This window comes from Podarcis pityusensis (genome assembly GCF_964106645.2).
Source record: "Podarcis pityusensis genome assembly, chromosome: 13".
Classification (NCBI taxonomy): Eukaryota; Metazoa; Chordata; class Lepidosauria; order Squamata; family Lacertidae; genus Podarcis; species Podarcis pityusensis.
In genome coordinates, this window is record NC_138038.1 from 31816437 (window position 1) to 31837202 (window position 20766).

The window sequence follows — 20766 nt, forward strand, 5'->3', positions numbered from 1 at the left end:
GCATCTTCCAAACTGCCAACTGTAGTCTCTCCCCCTCTCCGCCCCCTCATGCCAGCTTTGCTTGTGGATAAAACATCCACAACCATAAAGGTTAAGGGCTTTGGGGGGCGTCATATTTAAGCAGATTCTAAGCCAGTGGTGAGTGGTCAATTACAATGAATGGGGCACTGCTTCACCAAGCTCAGTGTGCCCTCAACCAACCACCAGCTTGCCTGTCATCTTGCAACCAGTCCGGGGGTAGCGTTGCCTATCAGCTTCCTGCTCCTTAGCCCCCTCCACCACCTGTGGGTCTGCCTGCCTTCTGCTCCAGCAGTCCCAATGGGCCTCAGCCACCAGTACTTTCATGCAAATAAGCATGCTTTGTGTTTCTTTCTGATTTTTTGCTCCATCGACGGAGATGGGATAAGCTTATCCATTGAATTAGCAACTCGGTTTGTAGCAAAAGCAGGGGGGAAATACTTTAGGACGATGCAAAAATCTTCATCTTTTGAATTCAAGTGGACAAGGAAAGGCTGAGGAGGGGGTGTCAGGTGATGGGGTTAACAACAACAAGCATTCCAGCCGCAGCGAGTGGGACAAAGCAACGCTCACAGCAACAAGGCCTGCTTATGAATGAGACTCACAACATCTGATTCACATTATTTCCACCCATGCACATTTCTTTTTTGTTTAAAGCCAGGGTCAGCGAGGGCTGTATAGACTGTGCGGGACATTCTGTTAATGATTTGCCTTTGGGTCGCTGCTGCTGCTGCTGAGGCACATGAGAAGATTAATAAAGACCTTCTGAAGAAGAAGGAGGCAGGCTGAGCTTGGGGTAAGCAGGTGGGAGATTTAGTTGCCCGCTACTCTTTGGCAGTAGACGTTAGCACGTTATCCCACCCATCCCTGCAATTTTGCTGCGGTCTCCTGGAACTTCTCCTGCTCCCCACACATCCAAGGAAGCCATATTATTACACAGGTGAGTAAGCAGATTTAGAGGAAATTGTGTGTGTGTGTGTTTCTGCAAATGCGACATCAAGCTTACCATCTCAAGAAGGTTGCTATGCTCCACCTCCTGTTGGACATTGGCTGGTTCGCCCGTGGCCCTTACAGTTTCTACATGCCATGGGGCAAAGAGGGCTTGTGTATCAGTACTTCACAGTACATAGAAACAGCATTAAAGCAGGGCCCACACAAGGAAATACCTACTATCGGGTCCCGTTCAGCAGTCTGGTTCCTGGTTCCACATAGGCCCTAGTTCACATTCCCAGATATGAGGGGCAAAGAGCCATCTGGCTCATTCAGGAATATTCCAGGCCTGCTTCCTGATTGTCACCTCTTATTAAAACAACAACAACCAGACCTTTTTTCTTTCTTTTTTTACTTTTGGAGAGAGAAGGAACAGTGTGAGACAATATTGTTGTTGCTAACAGAAAACACCAACACCTGCAAAAATATAGAAAAAGAAGGAGGTGCATAATTTGAGTTGCTCCCCAAATCATGACGATCACTTCACTGAACCATCATTGTGCAGCAGCTAGAATACTAATGTCTGGCTTTAGCTGGTGCACCAAAGGTAGCCATACCCTTGTAACTTCCAAGTTTGACTTCTATGATCTGTCCTTCAAGTTGGTTCAGAAATTGCAACTAGTGCCACAGTCAGGATGCTTATGGGAGTGACAGGATGGGTATAAATCCCATTTTAAAACAGCTTTCCTGGTTACCAGTTGTTTTCTAGGCCCAATTCAATGTGCTTACAGTTACAGTCCTGGACAGTGTGGGGCCCAAAGATAGAAGAGAATGTCTTCTTCGAATATGGATCTGTGGATGAGGTTTGCTGGTTGCCCCACACAGGAAAGAAGTATGTAGTGCTGGGGCCTATGAAGAGCTTGTTCAGTGGCAGCTCCACATCTATGGAAAGCTCTCTTCACTGAGGTACACCTAGCTTGGCTCAAGGGCTTTCATGACTGGCCACAGCTTAGTGGAGCAAGGAGACTTTTATGGCTGACCTCCCTGCAGTTCCCTCCATTGGCCAGGGCACAGTGACGGCAAACCTCCATTCAAAACTGTTGTGTGCTTGGATCCTGACACCTGAACACACTCTATAGTAGACCCACCCGTCTGCATCAAGAAACCAGTTTCACTGGTGCTTTGTCCCCATGTTGAACTCTCTTTTTTTGCTCCATAGGAGATGGCTGTCCAGTATGTCCATTATAAGGGGATAAAGTTCCCCCCTGCATATAATTCTGTGGAGAACCTTTGCTTTGCTGAGAATGAGTTTGAAGTGCGAGATGACGACATCTTCAATGTGACTTACCCCAAGTCTGGTAGGAGTGGGATTCCTGCTCGGGAATCGGGTGGGGAGCGGGATTTCAAAACGGAAAGACATTCTACATTTGTATAGAATCACAGAATGCACAGCCCTGCCCATTATTTTTGGACCTACTACGAATTCAGGCCAGCTTTGTCCTAAACAAATTATTACAATGCCATCTTTTCTTGTGCACTTGCAAAAATGTAGCTGTTTTTATGTGCTTCTGTAATTTACTTCCCACCCCTGGAAACATTTGTAGTTGTTTAGTTTTTAGGCAGGGGAATTAAAGGACAACATAACTGAATCTGGAAACTGGATAATTAAGATGATGGCCTTAACATTCTTTAGAAAGACTTAAGGTTTTAAATTCTGTAATAGCAGCCTTAAACACCGAATTTCAAAAAAGAAACATGGGATTGCTCAAAATCCAAAATCAAACTTGCTTGATTCATAACTGATTGAGATTCAAATGTTGCTTGAATTTGAATGTTTGGGAAATGTTATTAAGGATGTAATCCTCTATTCACTTTCCTGAGAGTAAACCCCATTGAACTCAAAGGGATGCACTTGTGAGTTGGCATGTACAGGAAGGTTTGCACTGCATATTTTGAAATCAAATTCAAAGCCTGGTTTTCCTCTTCACCACTCCCACTCCCAAATTTTGAACCAGATGTAGATGTAGGAATTGTGGTGGATTGCTTTGCAAATGGTTTTGGGCCAGCCACTGTTAGAAAATGATGGTGTGCTTGGCTTAAAGTAAAATGAATTTGTGGGTACCGACAAAATAACAATCCTCGTTAAACCTGTGGATTTCTTTTTTCCTTCATCAAGGAACAGTGTGGATGATTGAGATTCTCAGCTTGATCCTCAATGGAGGTAATCCAAGCTGGAATCAATCTGTGCTTAATTCCTGTCGTGCCCCCTGGTTCACCACCCAGCTAGGCCTGGAGGCTGCGCATCTCCTCCCACCTCCACGGCTGCTCACCTGTCACCTCCCCATTCATATCTTCCCCAAAGCCTTCTTCAGCTCCAAAGCTAAGGTGAGTAAATGGTGAGAAGCTGAATATGGAGTTGCCTGGGGTCCTATCAAAGAGCCTAGGGACACTGCCATGGTGATTGCTTGTGCGTGAAGGGAAGGACATCTTTGAAAATGGAAAATAACATTTCATTTGATCCAGGAGTGAAGGAGAAAAACAAACCATTTTGTAGTACTGTGGGTCTAGCCCATTCAGCATGAAAAACTCCATGTTGGGTATGCAGCTTATTTATGGGGGAGGGGGGAGTTTTGTCATTAAAGTTGTGGTTATAACTCCAGGCCAGACTTTTCTCTCTCTTTTTTTTTTTTTTGCTTCAAGTACCTTAAGCTATTTTCATTGCAAGGACTCAAAAACCAAAATTATAACTACACAGTATAGCTGAGTTAAAATGATCAGTGTTGGTGTTGCCATATTCACCAATTAACCATATTCCAGGTCTCATCTGTACCTGCCCTTAGCACCTCACTGTTATCACTCTGAATGGCAAAAGCCATTTTTCACCACAGAGGTTCAGCCTTGGATCATGCAAAGTTCCAAATTTTACAACATAATGCTCAGATGGTTTCCTTGCAGTCACCCTAAGACAGTGTTCACTCACTGATAATGCCCCACCCCCACCAATTAACAAAAGTTTTCTCCCTTAGGTGGTGTACACATTGCGGGACCCCAGGGATGTACTTGTTTCTTACTATCATTTCTCCAAGATGTGTGTCCCCTTTGAGAACCCCAAATCCTTCAACCACTTCCTGGAGAGTTTCCTGAGTGGGGATGGTGAGTTGGATTGGGGGGGGGGTGGCCAGAGGAGGAAGAAGAAGAGGCTGGGACATTTGGGTGTCCTTGGTGGAAATCCAGTTCATGTGCCAAGCAGTTCATTGCCACAAGATGCAATGAGGGTCTACTCACTTAGGTGGCTTTCGAAATAACAGCTGAGACTAATTTATAGGGCATGGTTTATCTATGGGTTTGCCTATGACCCTCCAGATATTGTTGGATGCCCACACCATATATTTAAAGTACTTCTGCATTAACAGTCATGCCTTCCCCCAAGGAATCAAAGAAATTGTAATTTGTTAAGGGTACTGGGAATTGTGGCTCCAGGTATGGCGTGACCCTCATATGGGTTCCTGTTGTGTGGCTGCTTACCTGCATAAATCTATCTGTATGTGCAGAGACATACCTTTTCGGACCCTTGGATGTGTGTGTGGCAGTCGAGGTCAGGACCAGCAAGGTGCAGTGTCATTGGGGCCAGGCCAGCAGTCTTGGTCCCATTCCCCCTTCTGTGCATTATCTTTACTCATGGAGAGAACGTGGAAGCTTCCTTATTCTGAGTCAGACCATTGGTCTACCTAGCCCAGTACTGGTCTACAATGACTGGCAGTAGCTCTCCAGGGGTTCAGGAAAGGGAAATTCCCAGTCCTACCTGAAGATGCCAAAGACTGAACCTGGCACCTTCTGCCTGCAAAGCAGATGCCCTACCAGTGAGCTACATCCCTTCATTGTAAAAATAAAAAAGAAAGGGGGCTGGTTCTGCAAAAGTAAGTCCACCACCCATCACTGATGTGTCCCTATCTCCATGTATTCCTTGGTGCAGTACCTTTTGGATCATGGTTTGACCACGTCACAGGTTGGATGAAGCTGAAAGGCAAAAGCAACCTCCTTTTCATCAGCTACGAGGAGCTGAAGCAGGTGAGAACATGGGGCAGATTGCACCCTTTCCAAGGTTTCTGTAAAGCATCCTCCCCATTGGTTGAAAAATGAATGCAAACCTATTCCACACGTTCTTCATTGGTAAGACAAATGAGACAATGTTTTAGCAAAGTGGAAATCAGGGTTGAATTCAACGCTACCCACATGTAGTTCCACCCGCACAGCAGGATTTCCTGTTCTTCTCCTTGTACCTCACCCCCAATCTGTTCCAGAGGGTCCCCCAACTTAATGGAGCAGATTTTGAAGTTGCAATGGGGAGCAGGGGGCTGCAAGAGAGTGGAGGGGGAGATTCCACTGTCCAAGTGGAAGTTTATAGACCAAGCAGAATGGCCATGCTGGTAGGGTTGCCCTTCAGACACAAAAGTAGTTTTTGAGCTATTTTTAAGGAAATTTGCCAAAATCTACACTTCCAACATGGGTTACAATGTGTCTGGATTTTCCTGGACATTTCAGAAATTTGTGCCTGGACATTGTTTCCGACAGCCAAATCCTGACTACGTCCGGGAAATTCCAGATCTATGGCTGCCCTAGGTGTTGGATGCATCCCAGAATTCAAAAATGTCTGCTAGGTGATGGAGGGGAAAAGACAATTTACACAGGATAACATAGGAACCTCCCATACACCAAGCCAGATCTTTGCTCCATCTAGCTCAATCTACTGCACTGCCCCACAGGTTTCAAACAAGAGCCTTTCCCAGCCCAACCTAGTGATGCCAGGGACCTTTTCTGAGCAAAGCATGTGCTCTTTCAGTTGCCCTATGCCGCTCCCATTTTTATTTCATTCATCCCACAAGTCACAACCTGTATTCCTTTTCCATTGTTATCAGTTCTTAAACTGCATCCTAAACATCACTTGAGCTTCAGTCATGGACACACTTTCCTTGGAGCAAGTCCCCGGAGTAGACATGTACAGGATTGTGTTGTTCTTTATTTAAAGCACTACCTCCTACTCATTTCCCCCGGGGTTGTTGCATTGGATATTGCAGTATCATAAACAGGCAGACACCATTATGAATATATGGTGAAACCTCAAGAAGCTGTCTCTAGTCTTTCGTCTTGGCTGTGATTACGTCTCAAGTTTTGTGCAAAAATTAGAACTCAGGGCATGATAACAGAGGTGTTTGGGGTTAACTGGGAAACTGATTCTCTGGCTGTGCTCAGGGTAAATAGGGCTTTGCATATTCTGCAGTTTTCTGACATGATGCAGGATGAGTGCACAATTCATCACCATCAGCAACTCAAATTTCATTAAAACACACACTTCAGGATACAAAACCCTAAGACTGAAGATAGGTATCAAAGAACATAGGTCTTACTTTTTCTGCTGCCTAGAACACTAGTCCCCTCTGTATCTGTTCAGGACCTGTTTGGTATTGTGGAACGCCTCTGCCATTTCCTAGGGAAAGAGCTCGATGAGGCAGCGATTACATCAGTGGTGGAGAACACTTCCTTCGAAGCCATGAGGAGGAATGACATGTGCAACTCAACAATGCTTCCCAAGGAATTTATGGACCAAGAGAAAGGGACCTTCCTGAGGAAGGGTGAGGCTTGCTCCAGTAGCTTTTTCCGTAGTTTCATAGGAGATGGGGGAGAAGGGGCATGGCAGACAGATCACGGATAAAGGAACAATCCAGCCACAGTGCCAACAAAGGTGAGAGAATTTGGGTGGCACCACCAGTGACCTTGCACAATCAAATATGGCTGGGGCGAAGATGGAGTGAGGACAGGAGTGGGATGTGTGTGTGGTGACACAGCAGAATCCTCTCCATGTCAGCAAGACCAGAGACGCGCTACCTAAAAAACATTTATATTAATCAGTGCTGAGGCCCATACCCCTAAATTAAAAACCAGGTGATAATTAGCATGCATTAGTGCAACAGTAGAGCATCAGGTTGTTATTGGGGTGGGAGAGAGCAATGCAGTATCTTCGCCATTGCCTAAGAGGCAGGCAGTGACAAAATAGAAGGGGAAAGTTAAGCAACTTGAGAAGATCTTGGCTGGCTGGCCATAACAGAGAGTCTAAATAAGTCTTCTGGCACACCAGCTCCATGGGAGAGAGAGAGAGAGAGATCTGAAGGCTTCTACTTTGACCTCTGACCTCCTGACTCTGCCTTTGCACCGGTCACTTTTCCCTTTGCTGGAAGTGTCCTGCACAATTTCATTGGCAATTACAGGCACCCTTTGATCTAGTAGCAGTGGCTTTTACAATGCTTATTTTCTCTGGCGGGCAGAGGAGCTGACTTGCAAAGTGCTGAGAAGCTCAGCTCCAGAGAAGTTTAATCAAAGGTAGTTTGAATTTAATTGTTGCCCGTGTCCTCATTTTCTAGGCATCTGTGGAGACTGGAAAACTCACTTCACAGTGGCACAGTCTGAATACTTTGACAAGGTTTACCAGGAGAAGATGGAGGGCCTGAAAGGAATATTCCCTTGGGAATACACTAGGCAAGAGAACCACTTGGGAAAAGGCCTTAATTTCTGAACTGAAAGATGCCGCAGCCTAAGCTTGTCTGTCTGTTACCAAGAAAGCACTTCCTTAATCCTAAACCCTAAAGTAGAGGCACTTTTTGTAGGGGAAATGTATGTGCTCGGAGCAATTCATAACATTTTTTATAATTTCACATGCTTCAGGGTGCTGGATGTGAACACATGTTATGCTTCAGGGCACAGAGTGGCACATGATGTATCATGTGAAGGCATCTACTGCAGTCATCTGGCTGAAGCTGGGCTGCATTGGAATTAGCAGGGAGAAACTGACGGAGGCTGCCTTAAGTTGCACAGAAGAAAACGGGGATCTAATCATGTTTCTTTTTCAAAAGAAATATTATTAAGGCAAGCAATGAACAGCAACTGAATATAGTGATGCAACACACTATTAATCTCAAGATGGTAAAAAGCAAAAGAAAGGCAATTTTAAAAATAATAATAATCAGTGCTTTTTTTCTAAAAAAATGTTTAGGGGTACAGTGGTACCTCAGGTTACATACGCTTCAGGTCAGAGACTCCGCTAACCCAGAAATAGTGCTTCAGGTTAAGAACTTTGCTTCAGGATGAGAACAGAAATTGTGCTCTGGTGGAGGCGCGGCGGCAGCAGGAGGCCCCATTAGCTAAAGTGGTGCTTCAGGTTAAGAACAGTTTCAGGTTAAGAACGGACCTCCGGAACGAATTAAGTACTTAACCTGAGGTACCACTGTACTCTCATTTTGACTCAAGAAAATCACCATTTTATAGTTCAAATAGGGAAAAAATCAATACAGTAAATGGACAAAAGTACAAAATTCACAAAATGTTTAGGGGTATGTGTCCCCCAGTGTCCCCCCAGAAAAAAGAACTGATAATAATAATTATAACAACAACCACCACCAGTTTTACAGACAACCACAACAGAGATCATATTTTAGAATCAGCAGTGTGGATTTCAGAAAGTTATTGTTCTACAACGTTTGTGGGAAAGGGCTTCCATACCCCACAAAATAAACTTGAAGGTAGGATGGGTGGCAAAGGCAGAGAGGCCTGCAAAAGCATGTGTTTGGGGGGCAGCATTTTGATTTGAGCTAATCAGATGCCTTTCCTAACTGAACAGTTTTTAAAAATAAATAAATAAAAATGGATTAAATTTATTTGCTCTTTTGGCTGCAAATCTGGAACCTGATCAAAGTTAAGTCACTTGACTCCCACTCCTTCTCTATTTCCAGCTTTTCTGGGTGTAGGCATCTCCATCCTGCCTTGTCCTCCTTTGCTTTCAGGCTTATTAGCTCTGCTCAGTCGAAAAGCCTGGAAAGTTGTGTGTGTGTGTGTGTGTGTTTAAAGTTTTTCCTGGAATTTAAACTTGTTCTGAAAGGGAAACCTAGACGAAAGTAGCCCCTCCCCCTAGCTGGCATATGAAATACTGCTGATACAATGTCAGTCTGTTATGCGTGCGTTTGTGTGTGGCCCAGCTCCTATAAACTGGGGGGTGGCGGGGGGGGGGATACAAAAACCCGCTTGGAACTCACATTCTTGGAATCTCACCTCCGAAAAGTATGAGGGCTGGTTGCGGTTACGCACTGGCAAGGAAACCGTATGGTATACTCATAAGTGGCATGGCTCAAAAGTATAAAATTGGTGCAGGAGAAGAACCCCACCTCCTCCCTTGCGCACAAACACACACACACAATTTCCAATCCATTCTAATAGGTGTATTCCCATTGCAGGACTCCTCAGAGTGCCACATGCTGAGGACTGCCTTCCTGCCATACTCAAGAGCTTTATAGCAGCATCTGGCTTGTTAGTAGGTTTTAGTGGACTGTTGTTTAGATGCAGCACGGTTCTTTAGATGTTATTGGTGAGAGAGAGAATTTTGAATGTGGAACTAGCAGATAGTAGTTTTCTTGGATTAATTAATGTTATGTTGTTGGGTACATAAGGACCCGTCCTCATGCCTGTAGGCCTCCATCAAAATGATTCTGTTTTCGTGGTTTGCGGCTCATAGCCCAAAGGCAACATCTCATTTCTGAGCCAGAGAGGTGCTGGGCTAAACTCTGCCTGGGAATTGCACCCCTGGAAGCCCCAAAGTGTGTGTACTGGTTGTGGCACTCTGCATGCGGTCAATAGCCATTCTCTTTTATAGCAACCTGCTTGGACTCTGACATTTCTATTGTCCCAAGGCAAGGGTAGTGAATCTCTTGGACTATAACCCGGGTCACTGGCCATGCTGGCTTGGGCTGATGGGAATGGGACTCCAGCAACATCTGGAGGGCCACAGGTTCCCCGCCCTTGTTTATGGCCAAGCATCTGGTTTAAGTTAAGCCAAACAAGCAGTTCCTGAATTGGGGAGAGAGAAAGAGAGAGAGAGAAGGCTCTTAATGAAATCCATAAGGTCCATGTGACTTCTCCCAATTTTCCACAAATCACGATCCCGCCCAGCCTTCTAAAAACAGTAGCTACGTGGGGGACAACAGCACATAAACTAAGGATCCCTCTGTCTCGGCTGTGGTCCAAGCACTACCCTGCGAGCTCACATTTCTCAAACTGTCTCAGCATCATTTGCTTAAACCATTTTTCTCCAGAGGATCGTGTGTGTGTGTGTGTGTGTGTGTGTGTGTGTAAGAAAAGCCTTGGCTTGAAATCCAAATCTGCCCGGGGAGTGCGAGCCCTTTTACCGGGCAGCCTCGTGGTCTAATGAGCCTCCTCCCCCCCCCCGCGTTAAAACAAGCGCACTCTGCACACGCTCAGAAGCAGCGTCGCCTCTCGATTTGCAGACGTTCCGACGTCGTCGGCCGAGCCCCGCCGCTGCAAAACGGGCTCGAGGGACTGAGCTGCCTTGAGCTGCAAGTCGAGGCGCGATCATCCGGCTGGGGGAACTTGTGGCTCGGCTCTCAAGGGCACTCGTAGGCGGAGAGCGGAGGCGTCGGCCGAGCCTGGTCCCCCTCCGTCCCTCCCTCCCTTCCCCTCCCCTCGCCTGCCTGCCTCCCCTCCCCTTCCCCTCCCCGCTCACTCGGCGCTGCCGCAGTCGCGCCTCCACGTGCCCTTGGCCGGGCTCCGGCGGGGACTGCAGCTGCAGGCAGCCGTGGCGTCGGGGGCCGGGATTTCTGCCAGGGGGTGGCTCCAGGCTGGGCTAGAGCCGGCCAAGGCAGGGGGCGGGGGCGCAGCGCGGAGTTCGGAGGCGGCGGCGGCTGCGGCAGCGACAGAAGCAGCCGCCTCAGCAATAGATCAGGCGAGCCCGTCCCGTCGGTGAGCCCGCCTGTCTGCGCCATGGTGAGCCGCTGTGCGCTCTGCTGGGGGGCGGCGGGTGGGGGTCCGGGCTGGGCAGGTAACGCGGCCTCCGGGGGTAGCTGGGTGGGTTGCTAAGGGCAGTGGGGAGGTGGGCCACGTCGGGAGAGGTATTCTAACCTCACCGCCCCCTCCCTTGAAGGAAGCATACTAACAGCGGGAATGAGGTGCCGGGCATCAGAGAGAGCATTGCGATACTGGAGGGGGCGAGGGTGATGGGGATCAGGGTGGCTCGCCGCTGGAGGGAGCCCACAGCACTGGGGGGGGGGGCAGGCGGGGGCGGGGCAAGAGTTACTGTCAGGGGTGTAACTGGGGCTTGCAGCCGAATCGCAACCGTGTTTACTCGGGAGTAAGTACTACTGGCCAACCTCGCTGTGCGCACGCAGGACTTCTAAGTCTGCTCTTTAATTCCGAGTAGTTAAAAGAGATGGTGTGTCTCTTCCTCAACCGCGCCTGCCTCCCCTCCTGAATGCTTCATGCCTGCTGATGGGAGGGATCCCAGCCTAAGATTTGTGATTCTGGGTCGGGAACCCCGGTACTGTGGTGGTGGTGGTTACTGATTTCTGGCCGTGCAGTAGAAGTGTGGTTTTCAGCACCTGGCAGGAGTCTCTCTTTCCAAGGGATGCTCAAACAGAGAGTTTCCTTTGACGTTTCCTGCATCTGTAATTCGAACTAGAATCTACACTAACCAGAACACTCCTTTTGGTTTAGAATTGTGTGTCTCCATTCTGCTTTCTAGCCTACTCTTCCATCCTGCCTCCCTCCCGCCCTCATTAACAACACTCTCAAATGTTTTCGGACAAAAAAGGCATTGGTAGAGTATATTATTGGTGGTGTGTGGGGGGGAACCTTACATTTGGGAGCGGGGATTAAGAGCAGCATAGCTAGCTGAAAGTTGGCTCTGAAGGAGACACCTGATCTCATTGCGTGTGTGGACCAGGCATTTGTTCTAGCTGGGCTCAGGTTGGTTGCTCCAAGCTGGAGGTGGTGGCAAGATACCTTTTCTTCCGGATTTAAACAAAGTCCTACGGTCTGTGTGGGAGGTCAGCAAAGGGGAACATATTTTAGTATCTTATTGCATGGCTGTCATTTATAGATCCAAAGAAACCCCAGAAAAGGTTGACCTGGCTCTGCTGTAAAAGAGCAATCTTTGGTGTGCACACACATGCAAAGAATTGTGAGAGTCGAACTGCACATGATCTGCGAATGCATGCCACAAAACCACAGTAGGTGGTTCTTCAAAGGAAAAATGGCTAGATTGATACTTTTTTAGGCATTTGTTTGCTGCCTTATAACCTTGCTTGCCATTTTCCCATTGCAACTCTATTCCCCCCACCCCAAAACACAAACACATGCTAGTTGCTACTCTTCCTCCTCCTCAGCTGCTAGGTATGGGTTTAAATAGGTGGAACACATTTGGAAACCTGTGGAGCAAGGAAGGAATAGGACTGTGGCTTGGGCAGAGGTAACTGCCACTGAAAAATGGCAGATGGAGAAAGGACCAAATAACCCCTTCCCTCCTTATTATCTCCCTCCCAGAACTGCTTGTCTTTAGAAGCAGCAGCTTTTATTTCACATGTTTATGTGTAATTTGACTTTGATGGGCCTTGCATTCTTTTTTTGCTTTTGCAAGTTGACAGTGTGGCAGAGGGTCTGTCCCATAACCTCCATAATGGCTGTGTGGTCTAGGGGAGTACCAGTCAGGACATCGACTGGTGTGCTTCATGTGCCTCCTCTCAGTGCTCAGGGTTAAAAACAAAAGGCACCAGAGCTTTAATCCTGGAAGCGTAAACTGGAAGCCCCCTCTTTGTCAGGTGGGACTGTACAAGTTCAGTCTGTGGCGTCTTCAGATAAAAAGGACCAGGCAGCTGATAGGCCTATGCAAATTGTTTAACATTTTCTTGAGCAGATGGTCATTTTCATTATTGTTCTGTACCACTTACAGTGTTGGTTTTTTAAAAAAATGTTTTTATAATGTTGTACACCATCCTCCTGATCTCCTATGAGAGGGCAGTGTAGAAATACTTCTGTGAATAGGTGGATAGCAGGTGATGGGAATAATGTTTGCCACAAACCAGAGCATTTTTCTACCTGAGGCAGAACAGGAAACAGAACCCCTCCCACAAGCCAAGGTGCATAGGAGACCTGGGAGTATGTAATAAATAAGCAAAATAAAATAAATAAGAGTTTTCTGCTCTTTCTTGGCAACCAAGACCAGTTGCCTCCACCCTTACTCATGGTAGTGCCAGCCTTGTGCTGAAACCCCAGAGAGCTGCTTCAGTGGTTCTCAAAGGAAGCATCTCTGGGCTAGATGGGCAAATGAGCTGGCTTGGCATAAGGCAGACTCCGGTAATCCCAGGTGTGTGAGGGCTAGAGTTGATTGTGAAGTCTTCTCCGATAGGGAAAGGCACTGCACTTATTCAGCATGGTGGTTCGTAGGTAATTTTTTCAGCTTCTTATTTTCTCCATGGAAACCATCCCCCTGGTACACAAATGTCTGCAGAAACATAATCATGGCAGTCAGTGGTGCCCAGCAGCGATTTCTGAGATCAAGGTGACGTTTTCTAAATGATGTGATTTCCCCCCTCCCTCCACACATTCAAAAAGTGGGTATCAACTGTGTTTTTAAATAGAAAGCTATCAGTTCTTGATGTATTTCAGTCTAAGACACTCTTCACTGGGGAATATCAGTAAAAAGGTAAAGGGACCCTTGACAATTAAGTCTAGTTGCTAACGACTCTGGGGTTGCGGCATAACCACTAAACACAGGCACAGCTCTGCAATGGTAATATTTACAAAAAAAAATTAAAGAGAGAAGAATTTAGAAAGTCATTATATAAAATCATATCATAAATATTGCTAATATTAATATCTGTCATAAAACTGCTTTAAAAAAATAAGTATACTTGTTTGGAAAGAATAGATGCACTAATGTGTGCCGCATAAATAGGGACAACGATGATAAGTAATGAATTTAAACATTTTTCTACATTCTCTATTTTAAAAGCCATACAAAAACTAGTCCTCAGCAATCCGGCTAGGAAGAAGCAGAATTTAACTCTGGCATTTAATTTTCTTAATGCAGGGGGTGCCAACATGGAGCCTTCCAGAGATGATGCCGAACTGCAGTTCCCATCATCCTTGGCTGCTGACCATGTTGGCTGAGCCTGATGGCAGCTGGAGCCCAACAAGATCTGAAGAGCATTATATTGGCTCCTGTGGACCTAAAGAGATAAAGAACAGCCTGTAACATCTTAGTCATACATGGAACCACTTCTTTAGACTTTCTATAAGTTCCCTGATCATAAAAAATTGCTGCTGAATTATATATGGACTGAGTTCCTGGCTTACACAGTATATTGCTGGGCAGGCCATCCCAAGACATTCTGATACCTGAGGCAGAGCAGTCCCTCCAGGTGCTGAGTGCCTAAAGCCAGCCAAGTTATTTTAGCACCCAAGGCAGAAAATTCCACGAGCACCTCTCTGCTGCTGTTCCCTCACACTGTAATAATAGATTAGATAAGTAGCAATTTGCTGACCTTCCATGACACCCAAAATCAACTGCCTGAGGGGCCTGCCTCATTGCCTAATGGTAGGGCTGGCCGTACCTGACGCTAGTAAGAAAGAAGACTTGGTCACTTTTAGAAATGGAGGCAGTTCATACACTGAGCAGTGAACCCCTTTGAGCAATCCTTGAAAGTTTACTTTGACCCATTGAAAACCACCGCTGTAGAATTAGATGAAAGACGGAGATCTGCCTCTGGTGTTTGATGTGAGATGATGGCTTTTCCACCAATGCTAAGACATAATTTGTGCAATTACTGAGTGCTGTGTGTGTGTGTGTGTGCGTGCATGCATGCATGCATGTGTGAACTTGCCCCAAAACAGGGCATAATCTGACCAGGGTCCAGCCCCTGTGAAATGTTGCATAGTGTCCAAGAGACGGTGTTGTGCACTAAGCGCTCCTCAGTTCCAGTCTGGAATTCTGTAGGTGAACTTAGGTAAGCTGCTCTCTCTTGGCCTCACCTGTAATACAGTGGTACCTCGCAAGACGAATGCCTTGCAAGACAAAAAACTCGCTAGACGAAAGGGTTTTTTGTTTTTTGAGCTGCTTCGCAAGACGATTTTCCCTATGGGCTTGCTTCGCAAGACGGAAACGTCTTGCAAGTTTGTTTCCTTTTTCTTAACACCGTTAATACAGTTGCGACTTGACTTCGAGGAGCAACTCATAGAACGCGGTGTGGTAGCCTTTTTTGAGGTTTTTAAAGACTTTGGTGATTTTTGAAGCTTTTCCAAAACTTTCCCGACACCGTGCTTCGCAAGACGAAAAAAATCGCAAGACGACAAAACTCGCGGAACGAATTAATTTCGTCTTGCGAGGCACCACTGTATGGGGATAATAACTCACAGAGTTTTCCCTAAGGATTGGTGATGCTGAGTATGTGAAGCTTCTGGAGTCTGCTAAAAACACTATATGAATGCTAAATCTGATGATGACCTAGTGCAGAATGTATTTCCTTGCCGGAAGGGCTGTAGCATAGTGGCAGAACATCTGCTTTGCTTGGGAAAGGTTCCAGGTTCAATTCCTGGTATCTCTAGGTAGGGCTGGGAGAGAATGCTGTCTGAAATCCTGGAGTGCCACTGATGGTCAGCGTAGACAACCCTGAGATGGATGGACCAATCGTCTATGTTCAGGGTAAGGCTCCCTTTCCACTGAGTAATCCTAACTAGGTTGCTGTACATTGATTACATTAATCTTACACTTCCTCCCAGAAGCTTATACAGTGGTACCTCAGATTACAGATGCTTCAGGTTACAGACTCCGCTAACCCAGAAATAGTACCTTGGGTTAAGAACTTTGCTTCAGGATGAGAACAGAAATCGCATGGCGGCAGCAGCGGGAGGCCATTAGCTAAAGTGGTACCTCAGGTTAAGAACAGTTTCTGGTTGAGAACGGACCTCTGGAACGAATTAAGTTCTTAACCCGAGGTACCAATGTAGTGGGTTTATGTGCCCCCCCCCCATTTTATTCACAAAGCAAGCCTGTGAGGTATGTTAGGCTGAGATACTGTCGCAGTGAGCTTCATGACTGAGTTCAGATTTGAATATTTTTCTCTGATAGGGCCAGTCCTACCATTACATAGAGTGAGCTGGATTGCCTTAGGCGGCAATGTAGAATGACCTGGTTCAGGGTTCCAGCTAGCCAGCCAAATCTGTTCCATTCTCACCTCATGTTTTTCCCCTTCCCCACCCCATCAATCAGTATTTTGTGCCCACTGAGCATGCTCAGTGTTCAGTGAGCGATTTTGGGATCTCCCATCTTAGGGTTTTTAAAATAGAAGGTTTCCCCCTTTTTGTACTTCTGCAAACCTTGGGGTTCCCCCAAGTCTGCTGATAATTCTCCTTTGTGCATGGATGGTGCTGTTTTCATTGCAGAAAGATCCACACTTTGAGAAGGAGTTTGGGTTTGGTATTAGTACATAGGATGGAGATGCGGAGACTCCAATTTGCGTTTATGTGAAAGAGAGAGAGAAAATATATATATACTCCACCAGCAATATTTCTGGAGGAGGACGGCTTTCTGTTTTTTTGCCAGCCACTGTTCTCCCTGGAACCATCTGCCTTGCACACCCTCCAGGACGGCGAGCCAAGAAGGGGCCTCCCCACTCCTTCCTGCCTCCTGCCAGTGTCTGTGTGGGAAGGGGGGGTTGCCTCTTCCTGTCGGGGATGTAGAACTTCTCCCTCAAGCTTGGCTGGCTCCGAGTCTCTACTTTCCTGCCTCTCTTCCAGAAAGTGGCAAAAAGCTCCTGGGGGGCGAAGGAGGAATGTAAAACAGACATACTTTCCACTATTCTACAAAGTACTGTGTGGCTAAAAACTTGAACTGAGGCCTGGTCAGGGCTAGTCCCTGAAAAGTAGCCAGGTTGCCAGTTTGAGCCTTCCTTGTGGAAAGAGGGCTGGGGCCGGCCCTATTATGAGACACGCTGAGTCACTTGTCTCAGGTGTCAGATTGAAGGGGGGCAGTGGAATGAATGCCACCCCCCACTGCCTTGCTAAGCCACCCCCCACCCCCGGCTGCTAGAATGAGTTTGCCCCCTTGCCAGCCACTGCTTGAGCTCTCGTTTCCGGCAGCTGCCTTGGCTAGATGTTTTGACACGGTGCTGCGAGATTTGGGACACCTTCGCTGCTGTGCTTGCAGTAAGTAGCAGTTGCCCGTCTTGTTGGGTGCAGCGGCTGGGGATGAGGGGTGGTCCTGCCTTGCTTCAGGTGGCAAAACGGCTTGGGCTGGCCCTGGTTGTAGGGCACCTGCTTTGCATGTAAAACAAGGATGTAGTGCCTTGGCCTTGGGGATATGAGTGCCACCGCCTGGTTCTCTTTATCAAGCCCTTGGGACTCTTTGTCACTCGCCCTCTTGAGTGCTTTGGCCTGCCTGGAATGCGTCCTTGAGCAGTGATAACTGCTGCTTGCCAGAATGGAGGCTTGTATGTGCATTGGGGGTGTTTAGAAGGAAACCTCTTGACTTCTGTGTGGCTGGAATGCAACCTGGTGTACAAAGGTAAGAGTCACATGTATCTCTCTGCTTAAGCTTGCTTCTACCTCTCACATGTGCCTGGAAGGTTCGTTTGCTTTTTTATTTTATTTATATCCCACCTGCCTTCCAAAGAGCTCAAGGTAGCATTCCTGGCTCTTCCTTTCCCCTCACAACAACCCTGCAAGATAGGTTAGGCTGAGAGAGTGACAGGCCCAAGGTCCCCAAGTGAGCTTCATGGCTGAGTGAGGATTTGAACCCAGGTCTCCCAGGCTGTGGTCCAGCACTCTAACCATTACACAACTCTGCCCGTGAGCTTCCTCGCACCAGTGAAAAGGTTCCAGGTTCAATCCCTGCTGTCCCCTGTTAAATGATATTGAATAGTAGGCAAGAAAAGTTCTCCGTTGGGAAGCCACCACCACACAAGGGCAACGAGTTGACTGGGTGATTTGGGATGCTGGTTTCAGAGGCAGATTTAGGGGAGCGTGGCTGGTTTGGTCACACTGGATGCAGAGCCTCGGGGTTGGCACAGCTGTGATGTAGAATGGAAGGCAAGAGGCACCCAATTTTGGCATTGCCCAGGGCACCACTGGAGAGCCAGAGGTTCCTCACCATTGTCAGAAGGGTGAAGGCAGCAATAGTACGCAGGATCTGGAGTGGACGGATATTGAATGGAAAGGGGTAGAGATGTTAATGGATATGCAGCGGGATGTGTTTTACAAAAGAACAGAAGACAAATTCCTCACTGCTTATGCCAAAGAGGAATAACACTTGGAGAATATCCTTTAAGCTCAGTGATTTCATAGATTGGCTAATTATACTCATTAGAGAAGAAGCAAGGGCAGTTAAATGATACAATAACAAACCCACCTCTTCAAAGAGAAGGATCTGATTCAAAGTTAAGAGATCAATTCAAATTTATTATCACCAGGAAATTATTATTTTTAAAAGCTTTCTTCGTTTTGACTCTTTGGGCACAGATGACTTGGCAAGTTACTTACGCAGCAGAGGTGAAACTGGGATCCCAATCAATCCAGGAAAGGAAAAGGCAGGCTACAGTGGGACTGAAGATCCTATGAAAGTGGAAGCTTGAAGGATATAGTTGGCCTGGTAGATTGTTCCCCCAGCAACCAGCTATCTGGCCCCGATGCCCTGATGGTCATTATTGTGCGGTTGCAAAGAGAGAGGACAAAATTCCTCCCTGGAGATGTTTTTGCCTATCTCCAACAAAATGAGCATACTGCACCTGAAGACATTCATGTTTTGCTTCAACTATATTCCACCTGCTGATAACCACAAAGATGGGATTTCATTATTATTATTATTATAATTAGTTTATATACTCCTTTCTGAAGTCGTTTGTGGCTTTTTCCAGGGAGCCTCTGTTGGCCATCACATCTGGTTCTCGGGCATCATCTTGACACAATTCCCTCTCCTGACATGCGCACCAGTGCATGTTACCTCCTGGCACTTTCCTTACAGGCCCCAGAGGTGACCAGCGGTGCCTTCCTTGATGTGTCATGGAAGGAGAACTCCTGAAGTATCTCTTGGTAGAAGTGGTGATGAAACGTGTGAGGATAAGGGTAGACAGATGACACTTCTCTGAAGTTCCTCCAGCGGGCCTTGCCAGCTACCTCAGCAGGGATCAGTTTGCTGTATTGATGACAAGTACTGGCACATGACTGGAAGGATCTAGACTTGGTGCCCATTGAGTTTGGCTTAAAGCAGGAGTGGGGAACCTTCTAAAGCCCACAGGCCATGTACTTTTCCAGGCATCCTTCTGGGGGAACCCAGTGGTGGGTGTAGCCAGAGGCAAAGCATGAGTGAAACAACAGGTGTTACTCTTGTCTTTGTGCAGTAGGCCACATTCAAGTCACGCAAAGCTTGGAGGTTTCTAAGGCAAGCAAGAGGCCTTATCACAGTTCAAGGATACAGTCCAGTCGGCCTAAAGCTCTCCAGGAGAGGGTGAAGCAGTGTCCATGAGAGAGAGTCCCAAGGGGTGGACAGAGATTCTTAATGGCCCACAGGCCTGAGGTTACTCACCCCTAAGCTAAAGCATAGAGGGTTACACATTGCCCCATCGTGTTTCCAAAGCATCCTGTCCATATATACCACTTCATATGATGTATATGAGGCGGAAGAATTGCTGGTGGTGTTGAAGAAAGCAGAGTATTTGATCAGTGGGACATTAGGTGCATTTTCAAAGTTTGCCCTCCGGTGCCATTAAAGTTATCCTGCCAAGCAGGTAAGCAGGTGCAAGAATGTGGGGAGAGGCAGGAGAACAAAGAAGCACAAGAAAAATAATTGGGAGTGCTGGCAGAAGACGTGTGTTTCTGGGAGAGTCCTAGCTCCACAAGGGGGGCTCTTAAAGAAAGAGCAGGGTGGCGTGAAAAGGCAGGTAAGACTAACACTCTCAGCACACAGCCAGGGAGATGTATTCATACATCTCTTGCCTTGTGCCCAGCTGGACTATATACTTCAGCCTGGTCTTCCGCGCCCCCCCCCCCCCTTAAATAAGATTCATTGTTTCTTCCTTTGCCTGGTGGAAGAGAAAGCAAGAGAGGGGAGAACAGTGAGCTGAGAGGAGATGCAGCAGGCAGCAGCTGTGATGGGGGGGGGGACAAGGGAGAAAGGTGTGTGAGGGGGGGAGTGGGAAAACTGAGGGTGGGGAGATGCAGATGCTGTCGCAGTGCTTCTTCTTCTCTGGGCCCCTCTCTGGCAGGTGACATCACCGTTCTGGCACCAAAAGAAGGAGAAAAAGCACCAAATCCTGTTTCCCCTAGCATTGTGAAATCTTAGGCAGCCTCTTCTATATCTGGGATTAGGAGAAATGACTTTTTAGACACAGTAGCATACCCTCTCCTTTTTAGAAATGTAAAATAAAGCCCTGTTTACGCAAAACACGTGAATATGTGCTATTGCATTTGGTGTGTCCCCCCCCACCATAGACAGCTACACCCAACAGATGGTTGCTTGCACAAAGGCAACCTAAAAGTGCAGCCCTGATTCACTGTCGTTGCAGATGTGCTCTGTATCCACGTAACGCTGTAATAGGTTTCAAGACACTCCAACTTCTTCATCAGTTGTATGTGAGCACTGAGCTTTTCACTGTGAGGTTTTTATAAGCCACCCTGCAGATCTGGCCCTACCGTTAGGGAAAATAAGGTTGCTGCAGCAGATGATGAGGGCAATTCTCTGTGTGTGTCTTGCACAGCTCCCCATAGTCCCTAAGGGAGCCTGATGTCCTTTGGCACATTGTCCTTTTGCCACTGCAGAAAACAAGATTCATATGCCAGTCCAGTCAGTTTCTGTACAAAAAAATTTAGGAGGCGGGGGTCTGTATCTTGTCCTTCACCTCAGGCAGCAAAATATTTTGGGCAGAAAACTGTGTGGTCTGTAAACCATTTGAAGAAACGCAGAAATAAAAAGAACAAAAAGTCTCAAAATCTTGT

The 20766-nt window shown here is 46.9% G+C and overlaps 2 protein-coding genes across 6 annotated transcripts in view; both read left to right on the forward strand.

Annotated features, from left to right (window-relative positions):
- Window positions 1–24: 24 nt before the first annotated feature.
- Window positions 25–8654, forward strand: SULT2A1 (sulfotransferase family 2A member 1). 3 transcript variants are annotated; one of them, XM_080976361.1, is made up of 7 exons: window positions 25–958; window positions 2171–2306; window positions 3125–3333; window positions 3975–4101; window positions 4922–5016; window positions 6398–6578; window positions 7365–8654. In XM_080976361.1, the coding sequence occupies exons 2-7, from the start codon at window positions 2171–2173 to the stop codon at window positions 7514–7516; spliced, it is 900 nt and encodes a 299-aa protein (XP_080832487.1). In that variant the 5' UTR covers window positions 25–958; the 3' UTR covers window positions 7517–8654. The 3 variants fall into 3 exon arrangements, with proteins under 3 accessions (XP_080832487.1, XP_080832486.1, XP_080832488.1); XM_080976360.1 differs by having other exon boundaries at window positions 26–958; window positions 2168–2306; XM_080976362.1 differs by lacking the exon at window positions 25–958 and having other exon boundaries at window positions 1100–2306.
- A 1877-nt stretch (window positions 8655–10531) lies between these two features.
- The window catches only part of ARHGEF40 (Rho guanine nucleotide exchange factor 40), a 39466-nt gene continuing 29231 nt past the window's right edge, over window positions 10532–20766 (forward strand). For all 3 annotated transcript variants that reach the window (XR_013978522.1, XM_080976339.1, XM_080976338.1), the window contains exon 1: window positions 10532–10770. Coding sequence is in view for 2 of the 3 variants with exons in the window: in XM_080976339.1 (XP_080832465.1) it covers window positions 10768–10770 (3 nt within the window). In the remaining variant the exon portion in view is untranslated. The remainder of the gene's footprint in view (window positions 10771–20766) is intronic.